Source organism: Talpa occidentalis, unplaced genomic scaffold, assembly GCF_014898055.3.
Source record: "Talpa occidentalis isolate TD23 unplaced genomic scaffold, MPIMG_talOcc4v2.1 talOcc4.14, whole genome shotgun sequence".
NCBI classification, from domain to species: domain Eukaryota; kingdom Metazoa; phylum Chordata; class Mammalia; order Eulipotyphla; family Talpidae; genus Talpa; species Talpa occidentalis.
The window spans coordinates 67879678-67896085 of NW_023601433.1; the positions used below are offsets into that span (position 1 = coordinate 67879678).

At 39.5% G+C, this 16408-nt stretch overlaps 1 protein-coding gene across 1 annotated transcript in view; it reads left to right on the forward strand.

The window, feature by feature from the left end:
* Window positions 1-1759: 1759 nt before the first annotated feature.
* The window catches only part of SPAG6 (sperm associated antigen 6), a 49402-nt gene continuing 34753 nt past the window's right edge, over window positions 1760-16408 (forward strand). The window contains exons 1-3 of the mRNA XM_037510701.2: window positions 1760-1843; window positions 1935-2030; window positions 14486-14652. Coding sequence (XP_037366598.1) covers window positions 1819-1843; window positions 1935-2030; window positions 14486-14652 — 288 coding nt within the window. The 5' untranslated portion in view covers window positions 1760-1818. The remainder of the gene's footprint in view (window positions 1844-1934; window positions 2031-14485; window positions 14653-16408) is intronic.

The following is a 16408-nucleotide window of genomic DNA, read 5'->3' on the forward strand; positions in this document are numbered from 1 at the left end:
AGCTTATATGCAATTTGAACTCAAGTTTGTAGCATTCCACAAGTAAACTGTTATGTTTATAGGTTTAGACCACTTCTTCACCCTTGAGTTTTTATCTGAACATTTTTAAAGGAAATAATACATTATAAAGCAATCACTGAAAATGGCAGCTCTAGTAGCTCCAGGGGTTTGAATAGTTGAAGGACTAAAACAAAATATGGTACTTCTTAGTTTTAAGGTGATTTTTGAAAAATAATGTGACAAGGAACTGAAAAAAGTTTCAAGTGAAAGTTGATTACAATTTTGATTATTTGCTCAATGTGATCCCACACCCTCTAAATGGAAAAACCAAAAACTAAAGAACTTGTGTTCTTAGAGAAATTCCAGATCACTTTGCAACTTCTACCTTAGAGTTAAGTAAAGGGATTGTGGGGATCATTGGTTTGTAAATTGCAGGGCAAAAGACATGTAACTGCTCTGGGGTAACAGAACACACATTACTGAACACATTATCCCCCTGACTGCTGGTCCATTCCTCAACTATTTGGGGCTCCACAAAATGTCAGCCCTTCATCAGAGACCTCAAGTCAGAGTGAGATTTCATAGATTATCAGAGAGGGCTCACCCCAAAGAGGAGAACCAACTAAGTTTACACACTCTTCTACTGCAGAGGAGATATCCAGAAGTTTCCTGTCTTAGCAATAGTCAGCAGCAGCCGCGGCTATCTACCCACCTGACACCTGGTGAACTTGTATTTTGTAATGGACAAACATTTAAAGTGGAGCAGCTGTCTTTGAAACATTAGGTACAGTTGTTTTTTTTTTTTTTTTTTCCCAGACAAGCTAGATTAAGTGCTTAATTTTTGTTAAGAGGAACTGGGTAAAGAGAGAAAGTGCTATTAACTAGGATGCGTGGTTAAAACATTTTGATCAAGACTTTCCAGGTAAGATTCTCACTCCCTTTCTTTTGGAAATGCCATTCAAGAGAAAAGTGACAAATTTAAAAGACAAAGACAAGCGTCCAAAAACCACAGCGAGGAAGCAGTAAAGTTAGGAATTCGGGGAAAGCCACGGAAGAAAGCACATTTATCATATTCCCTCTCTTTTCTCATTGAATCTCTGAGAGTGCTTCTAGATTGCTCTCTATATAGTATACTTGCATAAAAATGCTCGTCTGCACCCACCAGGAATCCTGAAACCATAAATCCTGAAACATTTATGGGTGTATAAAACATTTATGGGTGGACTGAAGAGTCCGGATTAATGTCTGGGTTGGACGTTGAAGTTGCCTCGACAACAGCGTATTTATCAGCTCACACACGTCACATGTGAGTGTCTCTGACCATGGAGCCAAGACCACTTCAGCCGGCTCCCTCTGCGCATCTCCCCTCCCGCGCCCCCTCTGCCTCCCAGGGAATCGCGTCCCCGGGGCAGACAAGAGACCAACCGGGTGGACGCAGTTTGGAGAGAGCCCGCGCCCCTGGAGGTGCCCGCCCCTCGACGGGCGCTGTGCTCCCGCAGAAGCCCGGGGTTGGGCACCCGGGAGACCCGGGCAGGCGCGGCAGGGGGAGTGCCCACCCCAGCTCCCCCCAGCCCCCCCAGGCCGGCCGTCGGCGCGGGGCGCCCCAGCCCTGCGGCCGTGACGTCACCCGGGACTGGCCGTTGCGGGGCCGCGGCCGCGTTCCGGTTCCGGTGGGTTACCCGGGAGACGCGCGTACACACAGCAGCGGCGCCCGTCGCAGCGGAGCGGTGGCCGCCGTCGCCCCCGGTGCGGACTCGCAGGCCCCGCGCGCACTCGCCGCCCCGCCGGCCCCGTCGCGGGCGGACACCTGCGGGCCTGATGAGTCAGAGGCAGGTGCTGCAAGGTAGGGCCCGGGGCGGGCGGGGCGCCCCGACGGGCTGGCGGGGGAGCGGCGGGGCCGGCTGGGGCCCGCTCGACCGCGCCTCTCCCCGCAGTGTTCGAGCAGTACCAGAAGGCTCGGACCCAGTTCGTGCAGATGGTGGCCGAGCTGGCGACCAGACCCCAGAACATCGAGACGCTGCAGAACGCGGGTAAGTGCCGGTCCCCGCCCGCGTCTCCTGGCCCGGACGTGGCTCCCTCGCCCGGCCCCGCTCCTGCTCGCGGCTGCCTCCCTGCGCCCCTGGCCCTGCGGCACCTCCTCGCCCCGCTCCTGAACCCCTGGTCGCGGGTCCTCGCCCCTCGCGGGGTGTCCCTGCCGCGTCCTCCCACCGCCCCTGGCATCGCCAAACCCAGCCTGGGTGCCCGCGTTCCTGCCTCGCCCATGCGTTGCCCTGGCTGTCTTCCCCCGGGTGGCGGGTGCCCTGCTCCCCCGCCGGCTCAAGATTTTGGGGATGCTGGAAGGGGCCTGGAGGACGGTGTTCTTGAAGACTGGCATTGTGTGGGGGTGAGTCCAGGTTTCTGATTGGTGTGAGAGTCCCGACGTCCTAATTTCCATTTTCATTGCGACGGAGTGTCCGGTTGAAAGTCAACGTGCTTTGCATTGCCTGGACGTCTTCCTTCGTGAATGGGAATCTACCCTGAAGAGGCCTATTTTATCTGGGTGTCATTGCATATCAACCCCGCCTTTGATAACCTTCCATTTCCTCACAGCAAAGGAATTCCAGAGCCCTTGACACACTTTTTCTGGTCTTGGGGTAGTGGAAGAGCAATGATATGCTCGCACTTTTCCCAAGAGATTTAAAGTTGATAAGGTAGATTTTACTTTTGACAAATCCTTATAGTGCGCTCCTTCCACCCCTCAAGTTTGCATTCTGTGTGTGTGTGTGTGTGTGTGTGTGTGTGAGAGAGAGAGAGAGAGAGAGAGAGAGAGAGAGAGAGAGAGAGAGAGAGAAACACAAACCACCATTACACCATTATCCTGTCACTGTTTCCTCTGCTCTTCTCTTTCCTGTCCTCCTCTTCATATTAGACATGATCACACAACTAGCTGAACTCAACTAGCATGTTCTCACTGCTCTGTCAAGACAGATCTTCAATTTGTAGGAATGATAATCAAAACTGATTTAAATTAACATAAAACTTAAAGAAAATTGAGAGCACAGACAGGAAAGAATGTTTAGAAATAATATTTACTACTCTGTGTGTTTGAAGATAATTTCCTTTGCACTCTAGATGGCAGTTTCTTGGTTTTGTTTGTTTTTATTTTCTTTTGGTAGGGTGTATTTAGAATAGAGTGTTTCATAATTATTTAAAACTTTATTTTGAGATAATTATGGACTAGTTTGTAGATGTAGGAATTAATAGAGAGATCCCCAGTATCTCAAAACTATAGTCAATCACAAACAGAATGTTGACATTGATACAAATCCATTGCTTTATTCCTGTTCTCTAGTTTTATTTATTTGTGTGTGAATGTTTAGTTTTATATGATTTAACCCCAAGTGTATTTATCAGCAGCAGAGTCATCACAAGGGTCTCGTGTGTTGCCCTTTTATAACCATCTATTCTTGTCTCTCACCTTGAGCAACCACTAATCTTTTTTTCCATTTTATTTGTTATTTCAAAGATGATAATTATTTGTTCTGGAATTGTTCCACGTGGAACAGTTTGTGTCTGTGTTCAATTATGCATACTCTTCAGTGTACTCAGAACAGTGCTGGACACAGTATGTTATATATATATTGTTTTATGTTCATTAGAGCATGTGACATTCTAAAAAGCACTTTTTAAGTTTTTTCTCAGTCCTATTTATTAGCCTTTTGAAAGGACACTTGCTGTTTACTCATGTCTTATGGACAGTATGCATATAGCTAAGCTAAAACAGTTTTTAAAAGGGAAATTGACATTTTCAACATTTGATGTTGAAATATGAAAGTATAGGTATCACTTAAGATACAGAGTGTCAATCACATTTTACTATAGTAGAGGCAGGTTATTTCTTCCTATAGTGAACATGTGGAGAATATTATAGAATTGAATTGATCCAAATTTATGTTATGTGATCACCAAAGTATAAGTGACTTACACATTCTTAAATAGCCACATCTTTCCATTTGTGGTCAGACTTATTAAGGAAAGTGATACAAAAGGAATATAATAATGTTTTGAAGTTATATGCACTGGGCTGATATCTTGATGAAATGATAAGATTTTTCTTTTCACAAGGATATTATTTTAACACTTTTATGTCATCTAGATTCAATTTAAGCATTCCTCTAGTAATTGTAAATAGAGGTAGATAGTGATAATTCCAAAATATCCCTTTAGTTAAAATAATCTCAATGCTTTGTTATGAAAAGTTTCCTTTGTAGTCAATTAGCTTAACCATCCAAATTATTCTAAAAAAAAAAAAAACCCAACAGATGACATGTTTTAAAAATAATTTTGAATGAGCCACAGGTTGTATGTGTAACTGCATATTATGATCAAGATATTCTTTCCAGTCAAGTTAACTTCCTTTTGATGGCAATCCATTTTATTCCACTTTTACAATGTTCCTGCATTCTTGGAAGGATTTTGTTTTTCTCACTTTTCCCCTAAACATGAGTCTAGATACTGTGACAAACGTTTTCCATGATAAATAACTGGCTCACTTGTTAAGAATTTTTGAGTTTACTTAATGTGAAATTAACTTTGATTATGACAATTATAATTGGAGTGTTACTTCATTTTACATCTTTGAACTTTTTTGTTGCATTCTTGATATGTTTAGAATAGAATTAGTTTTACTATTAAGTCTAAAGAAATTATCAGAACAAAGAAAGCTTGCAAGATATCTCCTGAAGATTTGGGTAAGAATAAGTTTGAGTTCCAATTAAAATTGTTACCAGAAAGAACTGTGTACAATGTGTCTATAAATCTAGAGTTATTTTTTTCTCATTGAGATTTTATTCCTCATAAATCAAAAGGACATAACTGAAAACATTAAAAGGTTTAATGTTACAAAATTTCTTTATTTGAGCAATCTTGGTAGCTTTTTAAAAATGAATTTTGACACTTCTCCTCCTTTAATTATTAATAACACATAATTGTAATGATAGAAACAATACATGGTTACTTCTACCAATTATGGAATGGAAGTGGTTGATTAGTTATAAAATATAAAAAACATTTAATGGCATAATGGAATACCTGTCCAATCTTAGGTTGGTTAGGTCTTTTGAAATAAGCTAATAAAGGCTCTAAGAAAATTATTTTTAATTGCTTAACTATATAAATAAACTACTTCTGAATGAGCTATTTATATAAGAAAAGTGGTGGTAAAGTTTAAACTAATACTTTGTAATATTTTACTTATCACCTAAAGTAAAATAATAAATATGGCAAATTAGTGGTTCTGTGCATTTTCAGAAGAATAGGAATAGAGAACTTTGCATAACACTTTATATATGCATCTTATGAACTAATTAAAAGATTTAGGAAATTTAATAGGTTCAGAATTTGGAGAATAGTAATATATGTTGAAATAAAATGATATTAAATTATGTGTTTCTGGGCAAGGGTGAAATTCTTCTGCTTAATTATATAGTTCCTCAATTTGTTGTATGAAGGAAAAACCTCTACTAAGCATTTCTTAATGTATTTAATGCATTTCCTGTTAGGTACATACATGTTCCATCATTCTCTTACAAAATAGTTCCAGAGAACACTGAAATTAAAAGATAATTTGCAAAACACCTGCAAAAACCCAGCCAGATTACTTAAATTTGATTTTATTTTCCTAAGATAGGAGTCTTAGAGTTTTGAATATAAAATAATTAACTCAAAGCTTGACTTAAAAATAATAGGGGGCCTCCCTGGTGGCGCAGCGGTTGAGCGCTGGGTTGCGAAGCTGCCGGTGACCTCTGCGGCGCCAGTTCGATTCCTGGCTGCTCCCTGGCCACCAGAGGAGGGTCCCGCATGGCGCGCAGACCTCTCCTGCCGCCCGCTGCTCCCCTCAGCAGTGTACTTCGGTCCTTCTGCCTGCTCTGCTCCCTGCTCTGGCTCTGGTGAATTCTCTCACCCTCCCGCACTTCTGACTGTACCCAGTGCATGTACAAACAAAACAAACAAACAAATAAATAAATAAATAAAACATGCCTCTATTTAAAAAAAAAAAAAAAAAAAAAAAAAAAAAAAAAAAGATTTATAAAAATAATAGGGATCGAGGTTTGTTATATATGCTTAAGTGGAAAATACCTCAGGGAACTCTAATTTTTTTGAAGCTTTATGTGCCTTAACAATATGTTCTAAAAACAAGATTGTTTAGATTTTTATTCTGTGTTTCAAACCTTTATTCCTATATGGACATTTTTCTGTTTTGTCATCTAAGCATTGGTATGTAAGAAATACTGTATCAAGGGCTGTCATCTAATTGTTTTCTTGGGGGAAAAACTGGACAATCAAAAAAAAAAAAATCCAAGCTTCATATGAGCTTATGAAGGTGAGAATTAGAAATGGTAAATATGTGGGCTAAAATTTAATGTTAGAGACTAAATTTCTTTTAAAAGTTATGTATTTTTTAATTCTAATTTACATTTGAGTTCTTTTCCTTGAGCCCTCATAGTAAGGTAATCTCTTGGTTTATGCTTTCTTACTCCTAGTATCTTTCTTTCATAGTGTTTACCACAATTGGATTTCGTTTCCATTCTCCACCAGCTGTAAATTCCATGCCTGGCACAGCGCTTAGCATAGAGCAGGTGTTCAACATGTTTAAATAGAGTGAAGGCAGGTAGCATTATTTTCCTAAGTGTTTTCATATTTTTTTTAATTAAAGATTTATTTTTATTTATTTATGCATGCAAGAACTGGGGTGTGTAGGCCAGAGGTGTGGGGGAGCGGGCGGGGTGAGAGGATTCACCAGAGACAATGTGGGGAGCAGAACAGGCAGATCTACTAAAATACACTGCTGAGGGGAGCAGTGGGTGTGACAGGAGAGGTCTGCTGTGCCATGTGGCCATGTGAGTTATCTCCCTGGCTGGTATTGAACTTGTGCTGCAGTGGCTGCTGCTACCTTGATAGCGCTAAGACTTTAATCCCTGCACCACCAGGGAGGCCCCTGTTTTCATACTTCTTAAAAAATTATTCTTATAATAGCTCAGGTAGGTAGAGTAGGTATCTTCTTCAGTGTGCATACTTAAACCCAAAGGAGTTTGGATAACCACCTTCTTCACAAAATGAGGGTAGTGCTGACTTGAGGGTGGAACCTGTTTCTTCACTGTTTCTTGGCCTTGTGCCTTTGCAGATAAGAGTAACGATTTCCAATGGTTCTAGGAGCTCCTAATGAACCTCAATGTCAACTGTTTCAGTAAGTCTTCTGATTAGGCCTTTGATTGTCAATGGCTGTCCAGTAATTGCATGTAATTGACTTTCGAGGTCTCCTGAGACCACTGTGGGAGTTTGAGAGGAGTCTAGATGAGGCGACTAACACTGATGGACATTTGTAGGTTGAAGCATTGGGGTTGTATTTAGGGCTTAAACTGGCCTGAGTCTAGATGACCTTTCTGCTTCCTATGGCTTCTAAGGAAGCCTTATCAAACAGGAAGCTCTTTAAAAGCACCAGGAAAAAGTGTGCAATCCACTGGAAGTTGACAAACAAGATAGTACTTCAGAAAGTTGTTGGACTGAGAGCCTGCAGGCATCAAAGAGAGACTTTATCAGAGCTGGGGGTGGTCAGCTGCTTTGTGAGTGACTGCCTCTTGCCCTGGACCTCTGAGCACAGTTACTGGGGAGGCAACTGCTATTTGTTGGCTGGTGGCTGTGAATGTATTCTCTATTATTTCATTTAACCATATTTTGTTTGAAGGACTTTTTCATTTACTGGAGCCTGAACTTAGAAATTTTGATTGAGTAGATGTGCTGGGCCTAGGAGAATCTCAAGACCACACCTTGAGAAAAAATTCAGCCTTGCTTTGTAGATGACACAAATTAGACTTATTTAGTTTTCAAAGTGAAATTTTGGTTTTGACATTAAAAGGGATTCAATTTTAAATGTATGGTATATTCAAGTTATGTTAAAAATGTAGGTGAAACAGGGCCTCCCTGGTGGCGCAAGGGGTTAAGATGCAACCTATGAAGCTATCCACAGCCACTGCAGCATGAGTTTAATCTCGGCTGCCAGGGAGCAACCCACATGGCACAGCAGGGCACTTCTGTCTTGCCCACTGCTCCCCTCAGCAGTGTATTTCAGTCAGTCTGCCTGTTCTGTTCCCCACTCTGTCTCTGGTGAATCCTCTCACCTACCTACTCCCCTCCCCACACCTCTGGCCTGTATGCTTGTATGCATAAATAAATAAATCTTTAAAAAAATGTAGGTGAAAACAGTGGTATTTGGGCTTGTGATATGAGTCCATGTGTCTCCAAAGGAAACGATCTCCACACATTTTCTGTATGTAAGTTCTATTGCTATGTCTGGTTAAAATCTCTATTAAATTATGTACAGAGACTATATTACATTAGTTTTCCATGGAAGTGTCTTTGTAGAATTAGTCTAACAATATCCCCTCTGTATTTTGTTCAAATTGAAGGCTTACTTAAAAAGTAGTACAACAGAAGTAAAATGGTGGTCTCCAGAACCAAGACTACAAGGGTTTCTGCAAGAGCTATCTGTATATTCAGAACTGTGATAAATAATTCAATAAATAGAAAAGAAGTATAGAACATAAGCTCTGCTCTAGAAATGTTAATTATTTTACTGAGGAGATTAGACATTTATTCACATAAAATAAATCAGAAAACCATATAACATACTAGGTCAATGATGACTACCATGCTTCAGGAACACCATTTATATCATAATCTATGTAAATGGCATTTCCTGGATTTGTGCAGAATACAGCCTGCCCTGCCATATGTGGTAGACCAGAGAATTACTGAAAGTCTCCATTTTCATTTATTTACCTCTTTTTAAGAGTAAGTGGCACAAACAATACAGCTCTAGCTCCATGACTTTCCATTTCACTTAGAATAACATTGCAAAGACTTAATTTGATCTATAGCCAGATTTGATCTGGCCCAAACCTCTCCAGTTTTATCTTTTGCCATGTCACTCCTCTCACTTTACATTTCAGGACAATGGAATTTATCACTCTTCAGTAGTCTGCAACTATCATGCATCCCTTGTCCACGCCAGAAACTTAGAATTGTCACTGATTCCTTCCTCTCTTTATAATAATATTTGTCTCCTATATGTCGCCTCAGAACTTTCACTTTCTCTTTCCCATTAGCAATTACTATTCTCTAGTCTATCTTCACATCTGGTCTAGGTTTCTACAATAGATTCCCAAGTGGTCTTCCTGCCATCATCTTGTCTGTTTTCATCTTTTCTTTCCAGTGTAACCAGAGTGATCCTTCTTTATAAAATGCAAGTTTGAAAGCAAATATCTGCTAAGAGGTCAATATCTCAAATATATAAAGTACTATAATTCAACAAGAGTAAATGCACCTCAAAAAATGGGTGAAAAATTTAAATTACATCTCTCTGTGAAGATCTACACATAGTCAATAAACACATGAGAAGATGCTCACCATTAATTAGGGGAATGCAAATCAAACTACTTTTGGATACCACTTCATTTTTTGTTGTGTTATAAAACACAACAAAAAATAACAAATATTTGTGAAAATATGGAGAAATTTAAACCCTTGTGCTTTTTAAAAAAATTTTTAAAAAGATTTATTCATTCATTAATTCATGAATTAATTAATCAATTAATTAATACAAGCACTGGGTATAGTCAGAAACATGGGAGGGTGATAGAATTCACCAGAGCCAGAGCAGGGAACAGAACAGGAACAGGCAGACTGACAAAGAAATACACTGCTGAGGGGAGCAGCCGGTGGCAGGAGAGGTCTGTCTCGCCATGTGGGACCCTCTCTGGTGGCCAGGGATCGAACCGGTGCTGCAGAGGCTGCAGGCAGCTTTGTAGCCCAGCGCTCAACCGCTGCGCCACCAGGGGAGGCCCAACCCTTGTGCTTTGCTGGTGAAAATGTAAAATGATTCAGCCACTGTGGAAAGCAGTTTTGGTGGTCCTCAAAATGTTAAACATGGAATTAGTATTTGACCTAGCAAGGACTTTCAACCAGGCACTGGAATGGATACTGGCACACCAGTGTTAAGGGCAGCATTATTTACAATAACCAAAGGTAACAAAAGTCCAAATGTTCATCAACAGAAGAATGGAAACAATGTGATATTATACATACTGGAATATTATTCTTCCTTAAAAAGAAGTGCCATTCTTTTTTTTTTTTTAAGATTTATTTATTTATGCACACAAGAACTGGGGTACAGGCCAGAGGCTTGGAGGGGTGAAAGGATTCATCAGAGACAGAGCGGGAAACAGAACAGGCAGACCGACTGAAATACACTGCTGAGGGGAGCAGCGGGCAAGACAGGAGAGGTCTGCTGCGCCATGTGGGTTGCTCCCTGGCTGACTGGGTATTGAACTCATGCTGCAGAGGCTGCGGATTGCTTCATAGTGCAGTGCTTAACCCCTTGTGCCACCAAGGAGGCCCAGAAGTGCCATTCTTAAACATGTTACATCATGATGAAACTTGAAAACATGCTAAGTGAAATAAGTCAGAAAAGGACATATACTACTTGATTGCACTTATACGAGATACCTCTAATAGGCATAATCAGACTGACAGAAGTTAGAGGTTACCAGAGTCTGGAGTTAGGGGGAGCGGGAAGATACTGTGTAATTGGTAAGACATGTCTGTTAGTGACATTAGTATTTGGGTGTGATGGTGGTGATGGCTGCCCAAAATTGTGACTGTGCTTAATGTCACTGAATTTTCACCTAAAATTGTTAAAATGTTAAATTATATGTATTGTGTACTACCATAAAAAGGAACACAATTTAAAAAATATTTAAAAATGGAACAAAGAAGATAAGAGGTAACCAGACAGCTTTACCATGATTTAAATAAACTCAAAGGCCTAATTTTCAGATACTTGTTTGTAAAGGAAAAAAGTTGAGATGTTTAATAGTTTTATAAAACAGCGGATGATGTATGTATGTATGTACATATATACATATTCATGTAGCATGAGGATTAATTTTTTGTCTTTGGAAATGTTTGACATTTCCTTTCTGATTATTATATGCCTTTCTCATGCAAAATCAAAGTAACTAGACTTTGGTTGCATTAAAAAGGAGTTAAAGAGTTGTGATTACTTTGAGGTTTTTTTTTTAATCTCCTCTAGATTATAGTTTCTTTAGAATAGGGACTGCCTTATTGCTTGCCCTTTGTAAATCCTGATCTAATTTTTAAAAAAAGATTTATTTGTTTATGCATACAAGAACTGGAGTTCAGGCCAGAGGTGCAGGGGGTGAGAGGATTCACCAGAGACAGAGTGGGGAACAGAACAGGCAGATCAACTGAAATACACTGCTGAGGGGAGCAGCGGGTGAGACAGGAGAGGTCTGCTTCGCCATGTGGGTTGCTCCCTGGCCAGCCAGGGATTGAACTCATGCTGCAGAGGCTTTGGATAGCTTCACAGTGCTGTGCTTAACCCCTTGTGCCACCAGGGAGGCCCCTGATCTAATTTTTGAATGAATGATTGTGACAATGTTTGTTTTTATTTTTTGTGTAAGTGGCTTACAATGCAGGTATTACAAGTAATGTCTGCAGTATGTTGCTAGAATGAGAAAAATAGAAAATACTCAAAGGTATGAAATTTGGGGAGAAGGATAATAGAGATTTATTTTACAAGTTAAATTTCAGAAATATTTTATACTATTTTATCAGTTTTTATGGGTAGCATTGTTTTTATAGGTATTTTGAGTATAATATATAATTGTGTTTAATATTAGATATAACATGGGTCCTGTAATGGAGATCCCAGTGAGGTAATTAGCTGTTTGCTAGAGGCCTTGCTTAGCAGACATTTTGCCACTATTCAGACTGCTCTAATTTATGGAATCTAAATTTTCATGCATTCACTCACTTTACTTACAGGCAGGTAAGAAAAACTTTATTTTTATTTTGTAGGTGCTGCCTGCTGGCCTGCCTGCTTGCTCCCTGCCTCTTTCTCTCCTTTCTTCCCTCTCTCCCTTCCCTTCCCTCCTTAACCTGCTTTCATTCTTCTCAGTTCCTCTTAAATTATTACTTGTGTTTTTAGGACAAACCTACAATTAGAATGATAAAGTTTCTGTGCTTAATCTGTTGCAAGACGTTAAAAACATGTCCCTGGGAACTGATGGTTTTGAACACTTAAGAGGCAATTCAAGAACTAGAAATTTGTGGCAATATTTCTGAGAATTTTTCCTCTAACAAAAATGACATTTAAACACAGATTTTAAATTGAAACTGACTTTTTTATAGGTTCAGCGATTTTTAATTTTTCAAAATTCACATGGTGCTACTATCTGCATGAAGGATACTCATACAGAAAGTGTGATAGAGTGGATGTGTGTACATGAATGCCCAACATCAATAGTGAATACAGGATGACAAGGAAAAGAATGATGTGCATTTTATTGATCTTCTATTTCCAGGGCCAAATGAGGCAGAAAAATGAAGGAGAAAATATAGAAAGCAGAAAATTCCTTTGAGCCTTTGTAGCTATGTAAAATTTCTTTTTGGGGATGAAATACTTGACTGCTAAAATTGTAAACAGAATTTTTCCAAAATTGAGAGACTTGTATATTATGTAAAAACTGTAACTAATAATCACTGTAATCAAATTAAATACTACATACCCAGATGGAGTAATTCATCACCTTCTTAACATGAAACTTCAGAGTTCTTGAGTCTTAGTTAAAAATATCCAGGCATAATAACCTAGTAAGAACTGACCTTCTAATCATATTTTGGAAGTCACAAAGCCCCTGACTTCACATAAATATATCATATGAAAAAGAAATTATCAGATTAGTCAGCAAAAAGTAACATTAAGGGCATCCCCTGGTGGCGCAGCGGTTGAGCGCTGGGCTGCGAAGCTGCCCGCAGCCTCTGCAGTGCCTGTTTGATGCCCAGCCGCCAGCTAGGATCCCACGTGACGCGCAGACCTCTCCTGCCGTGCCCACTGCTCCCCTCAGCAGTGTATTTTGTGGGTCTGCCTGTTCTGCTCCCCGCTCTAGCTCTGGTGAATTCTCTTAGCCTCCTGAGCTTCTGACTGTACCCAGTGCTTGTATAAATAAATAAAAATAAATCTTAAAAAAAAAAACCCATGAAGCATGATTGTGATTGTTTTATTTAATTTTTATTTTTTATGTAGATGCCTGTGAAACCCAAGTGTCACCACAATCAAGACAGTGAATATATGACACCTCCCAAATTTTTCCCATGCCCCTTTATTGTTCCCAAGTCAGGCCCTGCCAGCCTCTGCCGTTTCCTGGCACTGTTTCTGCTTTTTTTTTTTTTTACTTTGCCAAAGGGTATGTATTTAAAAGGCATTGAGCTGCTTCCAACTCCATGACCCCTGCTTATAAGTTTTTGTTGTTACTGTAGAAATATATACATTTTTAACAGAAATGAGGGCATATTTATTTATTAAAGATTTATTTATTTATACAAGCACTGGGGTACAGGCCAGAGGTGCAGGAGGGTGAGAGAATTCACCAGAGACAAAGTGGGGAACAGAACAGGCAGATCCACTAAAATACACTGCTGAGGGGAGCAGTGGGCGAGGCAGGAGAGATCTGCTGTGCCGTGTGTGTTGCTCTGCAGCCGGCAGGGATCGAACCAACACTGCGGAGGCTGTGGATGGCTTCACAGCACTGCACTCAACCCATTGCGCCACCGGGGAGGCCCCAAATAAAGGCATATTTAACGGTGTCCTCTAATTTTACTAGCTTACTAGTAAATCTTCACTTCAATTCCTATCATTATTGGTTTTCAGAGATGCATATTTGTCCATGTGAAGGTGCTATAATTTGTTTATTCAAAAGCTAGCATCTTATTGAGGGACTTGTACTTGTTTCAATTTTATATCGTTTCTATTTTATGCTATTCTATTCATATACCATCATTGTTGAATGATTTTATTACATCTTCATGACAAACTCTTCAGTTCTGAACTGAATTGCATCCCTTCAAATTCATATGTTGAAGACCTAACCCTCAGTATCTCAGAATGACTCTAGTTGGAGATTGGACCTTATCTTATTTATTTATTCATCTTTATCCCCACCACCATTGTGTTCCTTGTATCTTTCCCCTGAATGACAAGCTTTGCAAAGTCTTGGGGAGATGATGCCTTAAGTGCCCCTAGCCCTTTGCCCCTACCATGTTCTGGACCATATACTATAAGGTTCACAACCTTTTTCTGCATTCCTTATGACAGCCCTATCAGGTCACATAGTCAATATTTGCTAAATCAAGGATTTAAACTTTTCACCTAACTCCAAGGTCTTTCTTATTTTCATGCTATTCTTCTGCTTTGAAAATTACTATGCAACTTGTATTGTTTTATGCCTTGCCTAGTTAGATCTTTCTAAATATCCCACATTTTTACTACTTTCCCCCTGATTTTCTCATCTGCCTATGTATGGAATTATGTGTTTGCTTTTTAAAGTTTCAATTTTGCTGATTTCTGTTCTTTCATAATTTAACTCAGGTGTAATGTCTTTGCTGAGGCCTCTTCTTCTGGATGTGGTCCCAACAATTCAACAGACTGCTGCTTTGGCTCTTGGGAGACTGGCTAATTATAATGAAGACCTAGCAGAAGCAGTTGTGAAGGGTGACATTCTTCCACAGCTTGTTTATTCATTAGCAGAACAGAATGTAAGAATTAAAAAAAAAGTTACATTTAATTTTTTGGGGGGTTGGAATTTTAAAAAATGTGATGGTTGGGTACAGTTACAAGCTTGTAGCATTAGAATGATTAGGATGCTGGTACAACTTTCAGTTCTTTGAACGGCACATCATCTTGTTTAGGGTATTTTACTTTGGGGTAGATATATACAGCCTTCCATTCTAACTTTTAATACAAAGAGGAAATGGTATAAAAATTTAATGGAGTCATACTTAAATCAGTTATTCTGTGAATGGCAGTATTAAAATGATAGGATCTTTCTTAGTGAGGCAAATCAAATGTAATTTCCAGCAATCTTATATAGAGGTGAGAACTGGTTAATGGAAACTATAAGAGTCAGTTCTGCAGCAAGGGGCAGAGAACATCCAAAGGAATTTATTTCATAAAGCACCAACAAACAATAGTGAAGAACTTTCCCATAGGAAGTTTATCAGGACCTAGGGATATATTTTTCTTGACTTATCTTTGAGATCAAATTCCTATTTGCATAACCAAAGGACAAACAGTCCAGTTAAAAAATGGGTACACATTTTTTCCAAAGCAGATAGACACATGACCATCAGACATGAAAGATGTTCCACAGCAGGAAATGTGTCAATAGGAAATGCAAATCAAACCCACAATGAGGTATCGCGTTACCTATCAGGATGGTCATCACAAAAAGAAAACAAAGGAAAAGAACAAGTGTTAGTAAAGATATAGAGAAGTTGAGAACTCTCATACACTGCTGTAAGAGTATAAAATGGTGCAGCTGCTATGGAAAATAGTTTGGCAGTTCCTCAGTAAGTTAAACATAATTACCATGTGAGCCAGCAATTCTACTCCTAGTTATATTTCCCAAAGAATTGAAAACAGGTGTTCAAACAAAACTTGTACACAAATGTTCATAGCAGCATTATTTACAATACAAAAAGAAAGACTGGCTAAGCAAAATGTTATATACCATACAATGGAATATTATCAGTCATAAAAAGGCATATACTGCAACATGGAGGAAGCTTGAAATCATTTTGCTAGAAAGAAGCCAAACATGAAAGGCTGCATAGCGTGTGATTCTACCTTATGAAATACCCAGACTCTTCACATCTGTAGAGAAAGAGGCACATTGGTGATTATCAGGGGCAAGGAAAAGAGGGGGGCAGTAGAGTCTACATATGGGGTCTTTTTGTTGGGTGATGAAAATACTTGGGAGCTAAACAGAGAATGGTTTACAACATTGTGGATGCAGTAAATGCCACTGAGTTATACACTTTATGTGGGTAAAATGGATGTTAAGCACATGTACTTATTACAGAATAAAAAATTAAAATCCTAAATTACCTTATTTTATAAATTAGAGAGGTATTTACTAATGAGTGTTTTATCTCTGCAAGGAATCACAGAAATTTAATTTGTCTCATAGGTGATATTTCTGTTACCAAATATTTAGACTTTTTTCTTGGACTCTTAGCTCTTTCCACTGAGAGCAGGGTCTGTGTTCTGGTATTCCCCATAGAAAGTTCTCAGTAGAAGTTTTCCAAATATGAAGGAATTTCCATTAGTTGCAAAGAGACATAAAGAAATGGGGCAAAAAGTGAGGTGAAAGAGTATAAAGCGTCATTCACAAACTTCTGTCTCTTTCACCTGCCAGTTCTTAAACATAAGCCTCACAGGAGGCTTCATGTCTTCTTTATGAGCTATGGAGTCCTCTGACTTACTTTTCCGTTTTTTCCCTAAGGAAATGAT